The 23,118-nt window shown below is 40.9% G+C and overlaps 1 protein-coding gene and 1 pseudogene across 1 annotated transcript; one reads left to right on the top strand and one right to left on the bottom strand.

Moving 5' to 3' along the window:
- The first annotated feature begins 15,667 nt into the window (after window positions 1-15,667).
- Window positions 15,668-16,489, top strand: LOC124203497 (annotated as a pseudogene).
- Window positions 16,490-17,936: 1,447 nt separating this feature from the next.
- On the bottom strand, window positions 17,937-21,000 carry LOC124204211. Its single transcript, XM_046601252.1, has 5 exons — window positions 20,731-21,000; window positions 20,092-20,659; window positions 19,881-20,027; window positions 19,403-19,815; window positions 17,937-19,330 (listed from the first exon to the last, which is right to left on the bottom strand). The coding sequence occupies exons 1-5, from the start codon at window positions 20,874-20,876 to the stop codon at window positions 19,261-19,263; spliced, it is 1,344 nt and encodes a 447-aa protein (XP_046457208.1). The 5' UTR covers window positions 20,877-21,000; the 3' UTR covers window positions 17,937-19,260.
- Between the last annotated feature and the right edge of the window lie 2,118 nt (window positions 21,001-23,118).

The raw sequence follows: 23,118 nt of genomic DNA, 5'->3' as shown, positions 1-23,118 counted from the left end.
AACCAGGGCGTGAACAAGAATTTTGGTAGAATCATCGTTCAGATAGCGTCTGCGGCCGATGCGGTGTAGTTGGAAGAAGCACTGCCTCCGAAGAGAAAAGATTTGCTGGGAGAGACGAAGATGACGGTGGATGACAAAACCAGTTTAGGATGGTGTCGGATGGTTGAATCAGGGTGGTGCCGACCAGAAGTAGCTCACACTCGACCAAATCTCAGCGCTGAGGAGAAGGAGTGTAGAGAAAGCCAGTTTTACCAGCGTTTGCCAACACTCTCTACTAGTGAACCAGTTGTCAGCATTCTAGAAAGATCGAGAAATTTTGCGACGAGATTCCTCTTGCTCAATAGCACCGAGGAGAAGGCAGCGGATGATGCGGCATCGAGTGTCATCAGAAAATTTACCTACGTCAATATCAGTACAAAGGTGATCACTTCAAATAACTGAAGGTAATGGGTTGGCGTAGATGAGGTAGCTAATAGGGCCCAAAACAGCTCCTTGGGTGACGCCTGTGAGGAGGGTTGAGCTCCCGAACAGTTCACCTTTGATGCAGATAACCTGAGTGCGACCAGTGAGATAGGAGCGAAACCAATTGGCTGCGGTTTCAGTCACACCGCAAAGATTCGAGAGTCACTCAAGAAGAATCTCACGATCGACTGCATCAAACGCAGCACTAAGGTCAAGAAATATCAGATCAGGTCCATCACAATCCAGCGTCAACGGTCATCAACATTTCATTGAAGAGTGAAAGAAGTGCAGTTTCAGTGGATGAGGCGGACGATAATTGACTGACCTTCGTTGAGGATGTTGTTTGAAGACAAATGATGAAAGAGTTTACCGGCGATTTGACGTTCCATTTGCTTAACGAGATAAGCAAGAGCTTTGGGTCGAGACTGTGTTTTTTTTTAAGAGGTGTTATAAATGCAGACACAATTTAACCCGGGTAGACACCAGAAGACACCAAAGACAAGAATTGATAATTGATGAAATTGGCCGAGCCAACACGCCCGCGACCTTCCCAAGTAGAAGAGTTGGAAATTGACCAAGGAGACACGATGAGCATGGAGAATGTTTGATGAGTGCCTTCAACCTTTCCAGTGAATTTCGAGCGCATGATGTCAAACAGTGTTTCACAGAACGGCCCTTGAGAAATACAGGATCACTGGAGGTAGGTGGAGGAAGATTTTGTTTACACTGTCAAGGGATTACGCAATCGTTGCCACCTTGGGTGAGAAGAACTTGAGAAAGTCATTAGGCAGTTCACTTTTCGACGAATGATCAGGAAGAGGAGGATCCCCCCTCTTACCCATATGATTGTTGATCAAGCGAAACCGTTTTTTTTTTGGTCAGAGCTACACTACACCATCAAACAACTTAAATATCGCTTCTTCCACACATTGAGGGAAGAATAGTAGTCACTAAAATAATTTCAATGCGTCTCATATAGAACACTGACACCCGACCAATCACCTGAGGTGAATGCCCTCAGTATTCTGTATCTCGATGTTCTCTCTGAGTAACGTGCCTCAATAAGAGCTTCGTTACGCAGCCAGGTGCCTTTTGTTTTCGGTGCTTTTTTACTTCCAATTTTGGTCATCGGTCAGATAGCGTCTGATGCGGCCGCTGCGGCCGATGCGGTGTAATTGGAAGAAGTACTGCCTCCGAAGACTTGGGGAAGGACTTGGGGTACCCACTCATAGACGAAATGTTGGGTACAACAACAGATGGCAAATGACCATTGTAAACGGGTCATTCAACTTTGGACATCGTTCAAACTTCTGCCCTACTGTAACGAACCCTAAACCTCCCTCTCCTTTAGGACAGCCAGTTTTAGATGACCGTCCTTCTCCCAGTCCCCATTCGGGATTTGGGAAGAACTAGCTACGACCGAACAACCAGTTGGGCCACTCGGTGGGAACTGTTCAAAGCACCAAAAATGTAAAACTAAAAAATTCCGTAGTATCGTACTCCTATTTAAGAGATATTAGCATCAACGTCTTAGATATTAATGATATACGGTTGTCGTGCATCGGCACAATTAAGAAGAGCATTCGCGTTAAAAACGAGAATCCTCCTGTTTTGATGATTTAATGCCGCTAATGTGAAAATCTGGTCTTGGATACATGAAACTCCTGAATTCGGTGTCTAATTCCCAATTTTCTTCTACCATGTTTACGATTTCACTTGATTTCCACAAAGACCTTTTTGATTATTTGAGAACATGAAAGGCAAATCATTGGATAGTTGCCTTTCAATGTCTGGTCATTTAACCATATGTCTGGCTAAAAATAATATGTAAACTTATCAGCTTTAAACACGAATACTTAAGTGCCAATTGACTTAAGTTATAATGAAAAGAAAAATAACTTCCTTCGTTTCTACTTTTGGAACTGAAGAAATCGTACCGTCGTAGTTCGCCACAGTGATTGTGGTTCGACTTTCAATGATGATGTCAAAACAGATGTCGAACAGCAGAAGTTTTTCCTTCTTCAGAAGAAATGCATTCCGCCATTTTCTATCAACAATCAATATTTCACTAAAATTATGGGCAGGAGTACTCTTTCAAAAACCCGGCTATCGAGAAGGATATGGCTATCCCAATGGACACTAAAGGAAAAGAATGGGAAACGTTGTTATTTCCACCGCTAGGTATAGCTATAAGATAATGATGGCCTACATGGTCAAAAACCGAATAAATTTTTTCAGATGTTTCCTATATTTTAATCGCTATTATCTCGTCTCAGAAACCAATTATTGAAACACGTTAATAATTGACGTAGGGGAAAATTTTTAGTGGTATGTATAAATTTGTTATATTTCTAAACCCATAGTGACGACTTTCGAAAAATATAAAAACCCGGTTTTGGTCTCGCAGAGTCCATTTATTAAATACGGAAACCATATTTTGTAAAGCAAGAATCATTCAAGTTTTCTCCCCATTTTTTGTCAAGTCTGTGTCTCAGAGTTGTTGTAAAACTGTTTTACTGCTCTTTTTTAGCTAGGTGATGGCTGTTATGCATGCTCTATGAACCAAATCCATGGATCCAAACCACAGATTTGTATCTATAACCTAAGGGAGGTATTCGAATCACAGAGGTAGACATTTGTAACACAGCTATGTCTCATATCTGAGAAGAGCCAGTTATACATGGAGAAATTCAATCTTTGTATAATACCCATTCAAAAGATGGTATTATACATGTGTGATTTGCATTGACAAAACATTATTGAAAATCACACCTAATTCTGTTGTGGTCTGTTACTGATCTGTTTTTAGTATGTTTTCCAATGTAAAAGAGCTATAACAGATTATGTTACAGGGGTATCTGCCACCTGACAGGGACATAGTCAAACAAGAGAAAATCTGAAGCTACCAATTTCAAATGTTCAATGTGCAATCTTGTGAATTATAGAATTGTAATTAAAACTTTTCATTTGATTTGTAGTTTAAACTTCAAGTATAAGGAAGCCTGACTGTGATATGTTTCGGGAAGAAGAAGGTATAGTGATAGTTCTCTCTTGTCTACCCTTCAGTCCTTGCAAAAAGAGGGTAGAAGAATATTTGGATGACAGTGAACTCGATAATGAACAATCTCCGCCAGAGAACGAAATCGAAGAAAGCGTTTCAATGGAACGTGGTAGACAGAGAGACGTAGAATAACCACCATGAGATTGAAGAAGGGTTGTGTGAGGCCCAAGATGGAAGAGCCGGAAAAGTTTTAGTGAAATATGGTTATGTGTAACAGGATATTATCCCATTCACTGATGCAAAAATATATGGTAATAATGAATTTTTATTGAAGCAACTCATTATCTTTTTTTATCTTACAAACAAAGAAACCCATGTTTGTGCAGGTCTACCATGCTGTAGCTTAAACGATAACATCAAGCTGGAAATGAATAGCTGACTGAAATGGTCAAGTAGTTGACGATTCAAATTTTCAAAACAATCCCATCCCAGTCAATAGCTTGTCATGCCTCATTGAAATAACTGTGGATTTTCCTGTGAAAACTCAACAGTTTTTCGAGAAACTGGAAGGACACAAAAAACCCTTATGCTACTCTGAAATCTCAACTGGGAACAGCCCTCACACTGATTATAGCAAAAAAAGGCCTCAAAGGTATTTTCGAGGGGTTCTCAAGGGTTTTATTTGTAAAGAATTATGGGTAACCTACGTAGCTCAAAAAGCAATTGAAATGGAAAACAGTTTTACCAATGTGGAAGTATTTTGCCCAACTCTTTTAGAAAACCGAGTTTTCTGTCTGATTTGTTTTGTTTTTTTTGTTTTTTTTTTTTTTTTATTTTAGACAAAAGGCTTTGTGCGGGCGATGCCAGAAAAGAACTGCCGAATGAAACCCCACTTTGAAAAATTGGACCAATTACTTCTGCTAATCACAGAAATATGGTGTAGTAGATAATTAAGAGACTTTCGCCCCAGTCGTGAAAAGCATGCGATCCTCAGAGTCGTGCTCGCAACCGCTTTAGATCTGTAGATGCTCCAACTGAACATAAGAACAGCTTTTCTTCTCAATGAAGAGATCTAAATGGATCATCCAAAACCTTTGAAAATCTATCTATGAACTGGAATAAGCTCCACAACTGCGGGACACAAAATTTAATTACTTCCTCTTAAAGTTCGGTTAGAACATAGCACAGCTGATCCTTGTGTGTATTTTCCCCAGAGGAGGAGATGAAAAAGTGGCAAATTTTTTGGACGACAGGCTCGTGTGCAGCTTCGTAGCCTGGAACGGGGTTTTAAGAGAATGAAGTTGAGCCATATTTGTTGCAACTTTCAGAATATTCTTGATGATAGCTCGCATCGCAAGATAGTAATTACAAAAAAGGTTATAATTAGGATCCAAAATTGTGGATAACAATTATATCTGATCGAAATGTGACGGACATCAAATATTTCTTTTAGGTTAACCAGTGTAGCGTTGGACAAAAGATTCAAACCAACTAGTGAATGTTTCTAAAGGAATTTCAATTTTTCAGTAGTGAGAATTACCAAACGTTAATGTACTTGCTTCCACTAACACGCTGTGTGTCCAATGCCAACCAGGCCAATGATTCTACTTTGAACTTCAATATTGCCCATCAGAATTAGGACAGTCCATCTCATGTTAGTTCTTTGCAAAATTGTTTTTTAACACCACAAGGAGCCTCTCTTTGAATTGATCTGTTCCGTGCTTTGTAATTATTAATCTATAAGTTTTATAAAAGACTTGATTTCCTTTCTTTTGGCTGAAGTAGCATATATCTTTTTGGTCTGAAACGTTTTTCAGATATTTTGCATATATTCAGCTTTATCAGATTGCCACTTTTTACCATTTATGAATGTCTTGGTGGCTGGTCTTACGCACACGAAGTAGTTATATTATAATACTATATTACAACTTAAAATGGTTGTTCGTAAACGTACATATGCGGAATTGTTGGAACAAAATGAAACTGTAAAGAATGATTTAAAACAAAAATTTCGTGTTTCTGATGCTTAATTAGAAGCGATTAATAAAGAAGTAGAAGATGTGAAGCAGATGCTTGACGCTTAGCATCCATTCAAATTGAACGTTTTCCGTAATGATGTTGTTCCTATTGCTACATGAACGTAAATGGTTATCGTACTGTATATGATGATAATGGTGGAGTAACACATTGGTCGATTCCGAGGATATACCGATCTTAATGGATATCTTCAAGATGGGCTGAGTAAAATGACAGATTTTTTTGAAATAGAACAAGTACTCTGAAATGATGCAGTGGATAAAAAAGGTGATTTTTTAAAATTTGTTAAAACATTGGTAGTTTTTGATTTAGCTCAAAGACTGATTCGAGATTATGTTGGTGATTTGTATGTACCGGGACGTAGTCGAAGCATGACATTTGATGAAAATTGTGTTTGCAATATCTGGAACTGTTGTAGTCTTGGTAGTCTGTGTGTGTCTGTGTATTCATAGTGCCGTCTGGGTGGACTCGACATGAGAGAGGACGATGCGAGGCCACCTAGTGGTAGACTTTACAACATCTCCCCCCTTTAACCATATACGAACAACAGCCCCCATACCGAACACAAAATGAATGCAATCAAAATGTAAGACGAGAATGTGAAAATAAACTAACATGAATGAACAATGAGGATGTGAACGAAGATGAATGAACAATGATTAGGTGAGATGAAAATAAACGCATGAACAATGAGCAGTGAACGATGAATAATGAAACGACAATGAATTGAAATGACATGAAGATAAATCGGACGGGAGGATGGAATATCGACTTGCGTCGTTTACTGAGGGGGTGGTGGAGGTTTGATGTAGCGTCGGCCCGAGCGGGTAACACCAAGGGCGGCCACAGGAGCATGTTGACCACTGCTGGCCGAAGGGGGCAACCAAACCATCCGGTCACGAACGGGAATGCGGGAAACAAATAAGCGAGCGGGTGAGGCTGGAATCTCTCGAACAGGGCGACTGGGCGCTTCAACAGAACGGACCGGCGTAGACCCTTGTTGAGCAGACGACTGGAACACGGAAGATTGTCCAGACGGAGTAATGACACCAGCGACTGGACGGGCCGTCCTTGCGACGGCTGACTGGACAGCCACTGTTGAACTTCCACTCGGCTGAACCGAAGCCGGCGGCTGAGTGGGTGGAACGACAACCGGGCCACGTGAAAATTGCGGACGGGAAGGTTGCATGGTCCGTTGAACGGCTGTCGGTCTGGTCGCGTTGTCGACGTTAATTGCCCAGCGTGTACGACGAAACATACGCCCATCAGTTAAGCGGACGATATAAGAGTGTGGTTCTGGGCACACCACATTTACGACACCAAGCTGCCACGTCCCTTTGATCAAGGCACGAACACGTTGTCCTACAGTCAACGCAGACGACCGAACACTCACTGGGCGGGGTTGAACAAACGCCGCCGTTTGTTGTCGACGAGACAACTCTTGACGTACAAACGACGCCGGCACCAGCTTTGGAGATAAGGACGCGTCGAGAAAAGGCAGCACACCACGAAGATTACGTCCTTGAAGTAGCACGGACGGGGCCGGTAATGAGCCGGACACCGGGGTTGAACGAATGGCTGCCAGCGCCTCCCACAGGGACTTTCCTTCAGCAAACATCTTCAGCAAAGTGCGTTTTACCGTTTGGATGTGTCGCTCAACCAGTCCGTTGGATTGGGCAAACTCGGGACTCGACGTCACTTGCTTGATGTTCAATGATGCACAATATTCACGGAACTCCGCACTGGAAAATTGAGTCCCGTTGTCAGACTCCAACTCCTCTGGCCGTCCAAAGTCACAGAAAAATCGTGACATCTCTTCAATGATGGCTGACGACGTTGTTGACTTAAGGGGAACGACACACGGCCATTTGCTGTATGAGTCCACCAGCAAAATATAGTTCACGCGCTCAAACTCGAACAAATCAGCAGACACCAGCTGAAAGGCGTAATCCGGAAGCCGGGCGGGATGTAACGGCAGCTTAGGGTTTCGACCACGGTTTTCTTGGCAAACCGAACAACTGGCCACCATATTTTTCACTTGATCCTCCCAACCGGGCCAGTACACTGCTGACTTCGCGCGTAAAACAGACTTCGTTTCACCGAAATGACCGTCGTGTATACCCTCCATGGTCTCGCGACGAAGGGACATTGGAACCACTAAACGACTGCCACACAATAAAACGCCTTCCACCATTGACAATTCGCTCCGCACCGACCAATACGGTTTGACTGAAGCCGGACACTGAGCACGCTTCTCAGGCCATCCTTTTTGAATCACCGTTTTCAAAAGTTGCAGAGTAGGGTCCAAGGCCGTGGCTTCGGCATAACGCTTCCGTGTGGATACGGACGTGACGAGACTATGAAGCACATGATGCACTTGGTCTTCACTATCCTGGGTGACGTCATCCGTGAACAAACGCGGCGAAGGTGCACGGCTCAAGGTGTCGGCGATGAAAAGTTCCTTGCCGGGCTTATATACAAGCCGAAAGTCGAACCTTTGCAGTTGAAGTCGCATCCGCTGGATCCTTGGGGAACAAGTTGCTATCGGCTTTTCCAGCAGACCAACAAGCGGTTTGTGGTCCGACTCAACTGTCACTTTTTGTCCATAAACATACTGCCGGAATCGCAGCAAACCAAACTGAACCGCCAACAGCTCCTTTTCTATTTGACAGTAACGTTTTTGCGTCTCGGTCAGTGACGTGGACGAAAAAAGCCACCGGCTGGCCATCTTGCAACAACACTGCGCCAATGCCGATGGGCGAAGCATCCACTGATACCACCAACGGTTTGTAAACATCAAACAAACGTAAAACCGGCAATGAGGAAATGGCGGACTTGAGGGCACTCAAGGCTTGTTCTTGTTGGGCGTCCCACACCCATGCCGCATCCATCCCAAGTAAGCGTATCAAGCCATTCTTGTCCGTAGGAGCCGGCATCTTCACAATAGCTTCCACTTTTTCAGGATCAGGCTTCAAAGATCCATTTCCGATCACATGCCCCAACCAGGGAAGACTCAGCACTCGGCGCAAATTACACTCCAGTTCCTCCATTGTTTCTCCCATCACCAAAAAGTCATCAAAGTAAATCAGTACTCCGAGCAGATCGCCGAACAGCTCCGACATGGCCTGAAGGTAAACTTCGGGAGCCGAGACGAGTCCAAACGGGAGCCGCAGGAAACGATATCTTCCAATCTTTCCAAACAGCTGTTCCACCGTCGGCACCATGAAGTGTTGCCGCTGTATAGCCTTGTTCAAGTCAGATGGATCAAGACAGATTCGGACGTCTCCATCAGGTTTTCCAACCACCAGCATTCTGCTCACCCACTCCGTCGGTTCAACTACTGGAGCAATGATGTTGTCAGCAACCATCTGATCCAGTTTGTCGAACACCTTTTTCTCCAAACTAAACGGAATACGACCCGCCGCCGACACCACCGGATCCACATGATTAGGGCCAGTTGTCAGACGTATTTCATGTTCAATGGGAAGCTTTCCAATGCCGTTGAACACGTCAGCAAACTCTTTCACGATTGGCGGCTGTAGCTGTGGCTGCGACACGGTGATGGAGTGAACGCGCTTGATGAGCTTCATTAACTTGCACGCCGGAAGCCCTAAGATGGCTGGTTGACCAGGTTCATTAACCACCACAAATCGAAGAACATAGGCTATTCCACGACGAACCACTTGTCCCTTGTACACGCCCAGAACATTCAGATAACCACCATTTGCGCTGTAGTTTCTTACTCGAGGACCAGGTTCCAAAGGAGCACCATTCGGGCACACACTCGCATACAATTCATATGGCAACACATTACACGTAGCGCCCGAGTCAAGTTTAAAACGAATAGTTGCCTTTCCATCAACCGCCATATCTTCATACCACTCGTCCACTTTTTCTTCTGTGCAGGTGAGTTGATGAGTGACGTAATCTTCTCCCAAGAATCCGTTGGCTCCTGTCAACTGGCCATCAAAATCTTCCTCTTCGACGGCGTGCAACTGCTGTTGCATAAAAGTTCCGCGTTGTGCAGGCCGCATTGTCTGTTGTCGGGAATCCGTCGGAGGTGCAGGTGGTGGCGCCATCTTGCGAGGTTGTGACGTACCTTGTTGAGATCTCCCATTCGGACACCTATTTGCAAAATGGCCGACTTGTTGACACGAGAAGCACACCACTTTTGTTGCAGAACATTGATCTTTTCGATGACGTCTGCCACAATCCTGACAATTAACATACTGCTGCATGTTCCCGCCAGGTTGACGCGACTTGTTGTAAGAGCTCATGCCCTGCTTTCCTTTTGGCTGGCTGTCATGTAGGCGATGAACAGTAGACTCTCCTCGTGGCGCCATCTGGTTCAGTTTTGACGAAGCTGATTCACACGCGCGAACAATGCTGCAGGCCCCGGCCAACTTTAAGTCAGTTTCAAATAAAAGCTTTTCGCGCACATGTTCACTGGCCACGCCGAAAACAATTTGGTCTCGTAATATGGATTCAATAACCGCGGCCGTACCATAATTACACGACGACACCATACTGCGTAACTCCACCAGCCACGTGTCGAAAGATTCACCCGGTTGCTGGATACGACGATGAAACAGAAAGCGATCGAACACTTCGCTTTTTAGGGGCTCAAAATACGTCGTAAATGCAGTCAACACTTCAGCAATCTTCTTTGCATTGTCCGCTGTCAATGGTAACGTCTCATAAATCTTGACTCCCTCTCTTCCAAGCAGGGACAATAACACTCCAATCAAAACTTCCTCATCGTCCTCGTCCTTACGCGTGGCTTTAATATACCACTCGAACTGACGACGCCATTGCGCCCACTCCAAGGCCAAATTAGGCGCCGTGAACGCAAACGAATCAGGGAACTTCAAGCCTTGGGCCATGGCTGCACAATTTCAAACGTCGGAAACACAAATAAACGATAACCAGGATACATACGCAACAGAAAACGTTGAAATCAATCACGAGAATGGACGGATGCCCTCGATTGGCCTGGATACAGTTTAGTTGAACCACGTGCGAGAACGGATGTTTGAGATACAAACGGATAGCGTTGGTACGACAGAGGCGTAATTTCCACGTAATTACCACGAATCACCCCACAACCAGGGCTAGGGAACGACAATAACCAGTTCCAACTTAGTGTGAAACATCAAGAAACACACCACACGCGAGAAATTGAAAAATTACTCGAGCACTTCTGACACCATGTTGTAGTCTTGGTAGTCTGTGTGTGTCTGTGTATTCATAGTGCCGTCTGGGTGGACTCGACATGAGAGAGGACGATGCGAGGCCACCTAGTGGTAGACTTTACAACAGGAACGCTACGATAAATCAAGATAATCTTTATTATACAAAATGGTAAGTAATCCCTAAAGACCGTAAGGCCTATCTCACGCGGGTTAAGACACCACTTTTGAACCGTGGTGATCCAATACCTGGCGTGGGTACTGTATCCCTTATTAATAGGCCTACCTAAGCCTATCGATATCATCTATACCTAACTTACTGTCGCGTGCATCGTAAAGAGCGTGCTTTTCATTTTGCGTTGCACGAGGTCCAGAGTCTCCAACTTCAATAAAAGTTTTTTTTAAATTCGCAAGAGCACCATCTTGAAATTTCTTTTATAAGGTTACCCAGCTTTTTAAGGAAACCCGGAACGGAATTTTCGTTCCCACGGAAACACCACACCTTCACGCTAACCATAAGGCAATCATTCATCAAAGATGCTTTTTCCGAAGAAATAAAGGTACGGTTGGAAAATGAACTCTGCTGCTATTAAGGAAATTTACGACGAAGAATTGGAAAGTTAGCAATAATTTTGTTCAATATGTTTGAATTTATTAAAAAAGTATCCTTTTTTTAAATTTCATTCTTTAATTTTTTTAAAATTAGGGATGAATTGTAAGGGGGGAGTATTTGAAAACTCGGTCTTCTCTTCAACGCCGTAATAGTCCACCGAATCCTCTTACAATTTTTGCATTTTTAGTAATAACTCTCGTGTTGTTAGTGTTACCTCTTACCTGTCATCATTCATCAAAACTTCAAGCAGAGATGGCCAACATCCAAAGTATTTTTTCTGTTTTACCTCTCAAAACTATTGAAGAGGTTGAACATTTAGAAATGCTTCTCGATAAAAAAATGTGGACAATGTTGAATATTTCGTAAGAAAATTGCTGATTAAGTACATGTTTGGTCATTAACTCATTACGTTCGTTACTTTTATTTTGCAATTATAGAAACAAAACCTCAAAGCAAAAACTTATCTGCCTGTGGGCCTGGACCATCATGAAATCTTCAAGAACATGCTCGATACTCTATTCACTCCTAACCTGAAGAAGCAATTTTCTTACAAGAGATCATCTGCAAACAGCCTTTTCATTTCCATGGGCTCAACTTGTGTGACAATGTGAAAGGAAGCTTGCGGAAGCCAGCTTGCTTCCACTAAATATGAAGGCCGATATGACTTCTATAAGTCTAAAATGAAGGCCAACAGATAAAACCTTCTGCTTGTTTCCGCAAGGAGCGCGGCGGAGAGTACAAAAAAATGGCTGCCAGACAGAGAGGGAAAAGGTAAAAATGAGCCTCTCAGAAAATTAGTCATATCTCCCCCAATAAAATCCGGAAAGGAAATTCCTTTTGGATTTTGGTGGTTGACATAAAAATAAACATTTATATAAAATTAGTTTTTACTCTAGCTCCCCCGCTTTTCTGAAAAGCGATGTAAAAGTCTCCCGGAAAGCCGCTCCGGGATTTCGGTCTACTTAAAATCGTGGATCGCTTGTTAAAGAAGCCAATGATTTCATGATGGACTTTCCCATTTATCGGTATGCATTATACAGCTTATATTTCGAAATATTATATTTAATATAAAATTTTGTATTATATTATATAGATTTTCTAATTTATATATTTTTTTTTATTTCTATTTACAAAGCATACGTTAAGAGGACATTGCGTCTTTTATCGGTACATGGTGACACGTGAAGATGATTGTGCCCTGATATTATCAGCCCTGGCATTTTATCTGGTCTGCGGAACGTTAGGGAAATCCATATCGACGCTACCCTCGGATCACATAGTCCCAGTACTCTTCTATCAATTAATGACATTTCATGCCGTTGCAGATGGCCACGTAAGTACATGTGTCATATTTGTTGGTTTATTAAATTTTAAATTACATTCTAAGAGATCCTTTAAACATTTTTCTCACGCTTGGGATACTGACAACTGCCACCTCTCAATCTCTTTTTGCCTCAACATTAATTCTAAGGGATCCACACACTCAGTGTCATGACTTTCTCTACTATTCTTCCATGTAGAAGTGGAGAGAACTAAATCTTCAGTGGTAGAGTCTGTTAGAGATGAAAAATGGTCCCTGAGCTTGCACAAGTGAACGATGGCTAAATTTTTGTTTTCTGTTCATCATTAAGAAGTAGCTTGTTTCTAAAAAAATAAAATATTGCAGGAGGGGAATGATGAGCACACCTCGGGTCTAAAAATATAGCCGATTGGAACAAATCGTTGTTTTTAAGTTGCTGAACACGGTTTTTCAAACATGATGATACATTTTTTGCAAAGGCTGTTCCTAATTTTTCGGTTTCATATTCACATTTTAACCATTGAGAATAGAAATTCTCTGTTAAAAGCTATTCTTTTGGAAAAACCTCAAAGAAAAATACACCATAAGAAGAATTAAAAAAAACACTTCTAAATTATACTTTTGTAGCAATCTAAGCTGGTTGCAGGGCCTCAAAAATCATTGTCAGTCGATTCCATTGATCCACGGTTAGTTTTACATCAGGATTTGTTAAGACTTGATCACTTGGTAGAAAGTCTGTATTAAGTTTAGTCAGAGACGAATACACGAGCGTAGTTTAGGCACAAACTCTAAGGTCCAGCTCACTGGCCTCACTCTGCGTCCCGTCGCTCCTTGTCGTCGGCTGCTGCTCGCAGCGCCATTCGTGGCCGAGTCAAAACAGGATTGCCAGCCGAGATTCCGTCACAAAAATTTCTCAATTCCAAAATTCTCCCTATCATGTCACAGGATGAGCACCACCGAGTTTTGCTGTCCAAAATTGGATTTTTTTGCGTAAGGATTCGAATGGACATCATAATGTTTTTGTTGTTTTGCACACGCGACGGGTAAGTTCTAACATTGTTTTTGGCCAAAACATTCTTAATGGCGTCGAGAATAACTAGCTGCAGGATATGCACAGCACATCTATAGCCGAAAAGAGTGGGATTTATATCGGGCGCCTCAACAAAATTATCATTTGACCCTGGCTCATCTTCAAAAACGTCAGCTTCAAAAATATCACTTTCATTTTCCTCGTCGCATTCTAAGAAAAATTGATAAAATAAAAATAATTGGCCTTAATATTAACCTATGTGAATGGGAGAGAGGGGAAAAATCATACCCGAATCATGGCCGTTCTGTGGCCGTTCCTAACTTTTGCATTCAATCACTTCATCAATTAATCTTTTCACCGCATTCAACATATTTGATCCATTATCATTCGTAACACTATACAACTGACGAATTATTTTGATACCATGATCAGCAAGGACTTCAAGTAAGATTGACTTTAAGTTAAGACCGTTATGCCGCATGAAAATTTCTTTCATTGCAATGGTACGAATAATAATAATTTCTATTACAAATAGATAATATATATCAAAGGATGTAAAACCAAAAAACAACAAAGAAAAACTCACTGAGTGTACTGAAACTTGATTCCTTAGATCAAAAGGTTTAGACGTGTAGCGCAATCCATTTTGACCGAAACCATTTTTCCTTTGGTCTTTATGTTTTTCATTTCATTTCATTTTTATTAGTTTTTCATGTTTTTGATACTTCCATAAATATTTTTATAAAACCCAGATTATTAGCTGTTTAAAGGGTTTTTCTTCTAGTTTAAGGTAGTATTTTAATATTTTTAATACGTTCTGAAGTATTTAATAATTCAGTTTATTTTATGTTGTTTGGGTTCGGGTTAAATGGTACATGGAAAACGGGGTAAACCCGAAAACAAATCTTAGCGCCTTCTGTGGGTGGAGCTGTAGGAGGGGCCAAAATATTGCTGTTAAAACGTATTTGAGAACTGACACAATACAAACGAATTGTGGACTTGAACATTTTAGGCCCGTTATAGGTTTAATTTTTGTAATTTTTGTAATAATACATTTTGTCTATTGAAAACCTTTTCCTATTTCCTTAATTTTGTCTCATCTACAATTAATATGTTTAGTTCTAAATTGATATAGAATCAAAAAATTTATCCCTGAGGGTTATACTTCTAGTATACCGAAGGCTCTTAAGTTTCTGATCATGTCATGTATCGTATCGTATCGTAGTAATCGATACCTTCTTGGAGTTGGGCTCCAAAAGGTTTATTGTCAGTTTGGTCTTTTGCTATCTTCTTTTTTTCTACTTGACCGATTTATTCCAAATTTCGGTAACCTTCTTAACTTAATTTCTTTGAGTATTACTGGATATTTTCGTTCGTATCTGTTTAAGTTTTTTTTATTTATTTTTTTCCGTAATCCCCATGTGTAGCTTTTCTAGTCTTAGGGCAACTGCATGTTTGTGAGCCTTTGCATGTGAACGCCCGTATCCATTTTCCACTACTTCTTTCCGCAATTTTCATTCCCTTTACTTTTGTCAAGCGTGGTCGAAAGACTCGTAGCCATTGCATCCTAGGATACGTCATGTTTTCTGTTTGTTTTAAATTTGTATCAGTGCACAAAAAACTTAGTGCATAATCGTGACGTGTTGCAGCCAAACTCTCTGAAAAATGGATTCAACAAATTATGGAGGTATTTAAAAATTTCGTTGGAATATTCATGTGACTACTGACTTTGACTACTAATTTCCATCATGTAGGATACATTTTACTCCATATTATAGTCGTTGGTCTATCAAAAGATCATCCACTGACAGCTCCTGATGCCTTGGAATTGGCTTATAAATTTCAAGACGGTGCAAAACAATGAAGCATCTATGGTTCTTTGTGCTAACTTCGTCTCACTCATTGTCTTGGGAATATTGTCCTGCCACAAGGTATCCAATTATATGTTCTACCGTTAAAGTGTCACAAGCTAATTTATTTGTTATCATAGGTTGCATTCCTCTAAATCTGGCTATTAGCACTTTGGCTTCATTGAAAGAGCTTGCACGATAGAATCTTTTTTCCTGGTCACCTCATTCAAGTTGTTTTTTCAGCAGAACTAAACTTTAAGCAAATGGAGCTTTATCACGCTATACCCATGTTCTTCTATTTGCTGGCTTCTTGTCACCGTAGGGGTTCCTCCTTAATATCAACTTTGAAATTTGATAAGTATTGGGATTGTAACATTGGCCACTTTTACCATTATTTGGTATCTATTTTTACAATTTCATAATGGGCTTTTGCAACAAGTTCTCTCCAGAGTCTTTCCTTTCAACCGCGGAATTTTTGAAGATTATGTTGCCAACTTCTGGTGCACATTAAATGTTTTGGTCAAAATCCGACGAATAATGGAACCCACCGCTATCGCTAGATATTGTTTACTGCTAACAGCTCTTTTCAGTTTCCCTTGTGGACTTCATCTATATTTTAAGAACAGTTCGCGTAATTTGCATATCTCTTTGATCAACGTGTCTCTTGCATTTTTCCTATTCTCCTATCACGTCCTTGAGAAATCAATCCTTTTAGTAACGTTGCCTGCTTCCATAGCTAGTCCTTATTTCTCATTCACTGCCTTCTGGTTTCTCTCCATTTCCCATTTCTCTATGTTACCACAGTACGCCAAAGATGATTTGATTATCCCTGATGTGGTTGACTTGCTCTCTATTGTTTGCTGGCTCATAGCAGCTTGATATTAGATTTGCCTCAATCTATGGAGTTAAAATGTCTAGCTGGTATTTCGGCGATTGGAAGTGCCGTTTTGGCTGTTATGTTTCTCACATGATATGGTTGAAAGATATTGATACAAACCTTTTCATTACTCTCAAAGTTTTAATTTATTTAAAAATATTTTGTATTGGGTCTATGGGTGCCGGACATTCAGACCAGTGGCCTGAAAATATTTTTTACTGGCCTGAATGACTGGACATTAAGGCCTGTCAAATTTGATTTTACACCTTTTTCAGGCCACTAGTGGCGCTAGCTGCCAAATCAATGCCGGAAATCAGCGCCACCACCACTACGCGACTTATACTGACTATACTGTCTGTCCTGACGCTTGCATTGTTAGTCGCGTGGTCGCGTAGTAAGAGAACAGAGCTACTGATCTTTAATTTTTTTTTGTTTAAATTTCCACGTGGTGTTTGCTGGAGGCTTGAGTCACATATTGTACGAGTCTGTGAATATTTCATTGGATACATTGAATTGGAATCATTGGTGAGTTGTATTTATTGGTAACTTTTTTAATACCGATTATTGATTGAATCTTTGATTTTTTTTTATTTCCACGTGGTGTTTGCTGGAGGCCTGAGTCACATATTGTGCGAGTCTGTGAATATTTCATTGGATACATTGAATTGGAATCATTGGTGAGTTGTATTTATTGGTAACTTTTTTAATACCGATTATTGATTGAATCTTTGATTTTTTTTTTTTTTATTTCCACGTGGTGTTTGCTGGAGGCTTGAGTCACATGTTGTGCGAGTCTGTGAATATTTCATTGGATACATTGAATTGGAATCATTGGTGAGTTGTATTTATTGGTAACTTTTTTAATACCGATTATTGATTGAATCTTTGATTTTTTTTTTTTTATTTCCACGTGGTGTTTGCTGGAGGCTTGGGTCACATATTGTGCGAGTCTATGAATATTTCATTGGATACATGCCTTGACATTGCCGTCTACAGTTACATTTATTTTCTTTTGTGTGTGGTCAGTGACTCGGTGTTTCATTGGATATATGTGTTCTGGATTTCATTGGATACATGCTTGGATTTAAACACAACGGTGAGTCACTTTTTGTATGTTTGTATGTATTGTTTATTGCATTGTATGTCCACCCACCTTGTCCATCCGGGCGTCGGCAAGTCTACGCTGATGGTACTGAAGAATGAAGAGACGGTCCGTCACGTCTTCATTGCCACAGTCTTCACATAGTATTACATGGAAGAGGATCTAGTGTTTAAGGGTCTAGTTCACTGGGGGGCCGTTACCTGATAAGGGCGGACTCCTCGAGCCAGATCGTGAACGTGTATGACGGTGGACGCTACACTTAGCTGGACACCTTTAATGCTGGTTTCGATTTCTGTTTTACTTGTGTTGGACACCCGTGGTACTTGTTCTCTCTCGTCGACGAATTGAATATTTTTGGAAATATTTTTGTTTATTATTGCTTAGCTGTATTTTTTTTTTGAGCCATCCAATATAATTATTTTCTTTAATTTATTTTTGTGCATAAATATTTTACATCAAGTTCATCAAGCATCAAGTTTTATGGGAAAATTAGACAACTTTATTGGGAAAATTCAGAGCTTCAGATGGGAAAATTAGACAACTTCGTTGGGTAGAAACACAGTATTCAAGACATTTCATATTAAGAATTGAGATTTAAAAGCATTTTTATTTCTTGCCGTCATTTCTTTTTCTTTTCTTGTTTTGCAACACTCTACTTTGCGGTGGCACGTTCAAGGACGACCACAAACCATCTTTATTATATCCTTGGGCCCATGTCATTAGAGTGGAGGGTGGTTTTAATTGGTAAAGGTGATTAAAGTTGCAAGACGTGGGTTGAAGAGGGAGTAAACGGATATGTTCGCCTCGTTTTACACGCGAAAAAGCAACATAAAGTCCGTGATAACAAATTTGTGGTTGAAATGGACGTTTGTTGACGTCAATTATCACACGATCGCATGTCAACCCCTGCATTTTGTGCACAGTACAAGAAAACCCCAGCTCGACTCCATGCGATTTTGCATCAACCCTTACAGCTTCATTACGAAATGGAACTTGTACCTGATGATTTTCAGGATTGTTCATAGCGATAGGGATTACTACCTTACCTGGGGTCATCGTGATATCCTCAAACATGACTGCTTCAGCGTCAGGAATTTCGACATGAATATACTTGGGTGGGAATTGTAACTCAATATCTCTGCCACTTTTTAGTAGGAGCTGCTCCATCACACTATGCATGTTCTCCTTCTCATCTAAAGTAATGGAATCGTAAATTATTCGGGTCCCATTCGATAGACCTCGGGAAGGGTTGATGTTTTTTGTCAGATATCCTACAATATAAAAAAGACTTAATGAAGAATTTCAAAAAATCTTAGTTTTGATTACCTGGGGCACCACAGACGAAACATCCAATTAGAGCCTTGCAATTATCGTAAAAAATTGAGTGTAGCTCATTTGGTATTACAGTAGCCAAGTTACCAACCAGCGGAATTTTCCATACAAACCGCGGCGTATTAAAATGACTACTCCACCTTTTCGACTGGAAATCGTTAATCACAAGACGTTCTTTGTTGCTTGTGACAATTATTGGTGCCCATGACCAGAGTGGGTCATTTACGATGTCTGATGTTTGTAGCGTTTTAATCTTTGATACACATTCAGAATCGATGTAACTCCTTCCTTGAATGGGATTTCTCATTTTGTCGAGCATATTAGTGTGACTCTCATCTTCAGCTGCTCTCATCTGCTGCGTTAGGTCAAATTTATTGCACATGCTGAAAAGTTGTGCTCCTCTGGATCGTGGTCCAGCGGGATTGTGTTCTATTTCCTTGGATTCCGTAAACATTTTTACAACAGCACTATAGAGGGTGTAAGTAGCTGCAACCGGTGGCAATTGATAAAAGTCCCCCATTAACAGAACTGCGATACCTTAAAAAAAAATTGTGTTATGATCATGAGTATGTCCATTAACTAAACTAAGTAAGATTGCTACCATGTTACCTCCATATGGAATATCTTTTTTTTCCGGTCAGTTGCTTCAGACGTTTATCGATATGGCCCAGAAATTCAGGTGATATGTAAGAAACCTCATCTATGATTATCATAATCAATTCTTCGGGTTTTAGACGGTATTTTAAATCATTTACAGCCTGAATAGATAAATCAGGCAGTTCCGTTGAAGACTTCAAATCCTTGATTGAAAATCCAAAAAGATTGTGGATCGTCCTTCCACCAGGCAAATTTCCTGCGGCTATTCCGGTTGGTGCTGCACATCTAACGATATAACCTAGTTCTTTTGCTTTTTTGTAAATGCATCTGGTCAGAAAAGATTTTCCTGTTCCAGGGCCACCATGTACGAGCAATTGTAGTGGGGCTGGGCATAAGGATCCCCTTAGTTCCGAATCTTGCTTTTTCTATTCGAAGAAGGTTAGGTTAGCATTCTTTATTTATTATACATGTTTATTAAGACTTGTTTTACCTGGAAATACGATTCGCATTGCTTTAGTATTGCGGATTGGCAAGAATTTAGTAGGTTCGTGTCGACGGCCGGTTCATCGACTATATGTGGTCCTCTTTCACCAGGAACAACATCCATTTCATCATTCCTTTGAACTTCTTCTCTTTCCTATCATAAATAAAGCAGCGAAATTGTCTTACGTTGGTAACTTCATTTTTTCATTGGGACTTACGTCATCTTTCTTCAGCTTTAATAATATTTCTTCTATTGAAGGTTCATTATCTGCATCTAGATGAAGTAATGCTCTTGCGTTGTCATAGCCTAAAGGCCTAGGCGCTGTCAGTGATGCTGGCATGTTATCAATACTTCCCATGATTTTTGATAGTGCAGCAGTTGTTCCTTGAAGATATTGATGATATTTATAGTTGGGATGATTCAGTTGATCATCAGCAGCGGCTTCAGCTCGGATAAGGTCAATAGCGATTTGGGCCAATTCTTCCTGAGCGGTCTCTTCACTGTCTTTGTGAGGTAAATTATCTAACCCGTTAAGTAAAATTGGCATTGAAGAATCTGGGACACCCCATATCGTTGCAGCTCTTCTTCCAAATTTTTGAACCGCAGCACGATCTTTTCCGCTCGTTCTTAGGTTGTGAGCCAAGTTTTTTATCCATGCCATTCTTACGGTGTCCAAAAAAGAAGCGCCTCTCCCATTTATCCCGTCTTCAAGGTTCCTGATAAAGGAGCACAATTGATTCCATGACAAATCTCCAGGAAGAGTCCCGTTTCCATTGGTTTTATAGCTGTTGTTTAGATGTAAACAACTCGTAATTAATACCTAGTACCGAAAAACTTTCTACAAGTGTAACATTACCCCCATGGTCGGAATAGGACTAGAAAGAAAGTAGCAAACTCTCTAGCTTTTTTCTTCCATGCATCTGTTAGAATTGTCGGTTTGGAAGGTGGTGGTCCTGGTGCATATTTCACGACTGGGACTTTTGGTTTTGATCTTAATCGCATAACGTGTGTTTCGTGCAAGGGATGGGAGTTTGCAAATTTAAAACATCCATTTTCAGGACGACCACATTTTCTCTAATTGTTAAAAAAGAAATTATACATTTCATATAGTAAACTGGGACTTCTGGCCTACTTACCTTATTGCTGTTCTCCTTAATTGTGTCCTGACTCGTTACAGTGCCAGTGTCTTCTTGGTTATTCTCTTTTTTTTTGGGAACAACATCAACAATTCACGCAAATTCATAGAGACTGTAGTTCTGAAAGTGGTTCCCTCGGTAGCTATAATGAATGTGTTGTGGAACCGCAATTTTTCCTGTTGCTCCAGTGTAGATTGGTACCGTAGAAGAGCTGTCACCTTCTTCACTGGAATCATATTCAGGGCACAAAATCTCTGGCTGTAATTCTTCATTCAACAATTCAGATAATTCTTCCATGTCTATCCCTTCAGATGGGAGATTATTGTCACCACCATTCTGTGAAATGTTGGAATAAAAATTGATTGAATAATTCCCAACATAAGAAAGTTGTGAATTAATTAATTTGAATTGATTGTTTACTACGGTATCAGCGTCATCTTCTTCTTCTTCATCACCCGGTAACGTTTGGAACTCACTATTGCTTTCGATAGAGAGATCAGAAGCAGTGTAGTCAGGATGTTTTTTGACAAATTCAATAGCTTCTTTGACAAACACCTTGAAGAAGGTTACCGAAGAAAATTCAGCTGGTGCTCCTGATAAAGATAACATTGTTCATTCGGTTATTTTAGGTGTTTGGTAGGGAATCATAAGGATTATTTCGGTCAACAGTTCTACACTTTGAGCAACACAATTGTTTTACCTAATATAGCAAGAGATGCAAATGGGGCAGATACTTCAACGGTGCTGCTTATTTTATTTGCCACTCGATTGAGGAAATGCATGGCTGTACGTTGCTCAGTTCCAGTGTCTTGTGCAACTGAAGGATGTTTTTCTATAGTACGTCGCGCGTGACTAATTAGACTAAGGCTGTGCGTGATCTCAATACTAGGCTTGGTCACATATTTAAGCAAATACAAAAGAGTGCATTTGGCTTGCTCGTCACTCCCCAATATACTTACATTGGTATTACACCCAAGTAAAGCAGTTATGATTTCATTGTATTCCACGATGAGTCCATTCCGTTTTGGAAATATGGCATTTATTCGATCCTTCTGTTCCTGAGTAAGGTCTAAAAACTTGCTCTGTAAATGATCCGTCAACTGTAGTCCATCACCTTAACAAGTTAGAAATTTTCAGAACAATTTCAATAAATAGCCAAGAAAAATACATTACTTGAGTCCTCATCGCGAATTTTTTCCATTAATCGGCGCATTAGTTCCCACATTACTAATCTTTTGTCTCTCTCCGGAATCGGCAATTTTGAAATGTTTCTGCTTTTTAAGGATGAACGCAACGGTTGTTGGACTTTTTCGAGAACGTTATAAGAAGCTTGATTGTTGATGCCATTAGCTGCCTCGATTTGAACACAGCTGGTTTCAGATACCAGACCTTGCGGCCTGCGACATCTGCAGCATATTTTTCCTATTTTTCCTTTATGGCATGTCTCTGTATGACTATGGCAATTACACATTATGGCAGCAGAGTTTACTTCCTCATAAAATTTCTCTGGATTGGCAATCGGATTACTAGCAGTGATAAGGCATGGTCTTGGTGGTGCTATCCTGTTGATTTGATTGATCAGTTGACCAGCTTGAATTAAAGGATCAACCTCGGCCTTCACCATCCCATTTAGGGCTTCAGCGACTGCATCAATTAAGACAGGGAAGGTTGCGGACGACTGAAGAAGATGCCCAGGCAGTCCACCCCAGCACACGACGTGCAGGTGCAAAGAACCCCGACCCTGTTCTTCAACCGTTCCAAAAGATGCAATAGGTACTCCAAATACCCCACGCTTTCTAGCTGGTAGAGGTTCTGTTCTTTTGGAACAATGTTCGGCGGGTGTGCCCAAAAGAATATGGAAAACAGATTCAGTGAGAAGTCTAAAGTATTCTGCAGCAGCCACGGGTCCTTTAGCATTAAGTACCGCGAGGTTGTGTGGCGCTATTGGAACATCGTGGAATATGGAATCACCTTGCTGAAGTGCTTCTGTTAATCCAAATCCATTTGCAGGAAATCCCTCATTTTCTTTTTGGCCGATCGACATTCTTAAATTTAATTTGCCATAAACGTAGTCAGGCGCGTAGGTAAAAAATATGCTCGGCATCCCG

The sequence above is a fragment of the Daphnia pulex genome, chromosome 10 (genome assembly GCF_021134715.1).
Source record: "Daphnia pulex isolate KAP4 chromosome 10, ASM2113471v1".
NCBI lineage: Eukaryota > Metazoa > Arthropoda > Branchiopoda > Diplostraca > Daphniidae > Daphnia > Daphnia pulex.
This window is presented reverse-complemented; position numbering and strand designations above follow the sequence as displayed.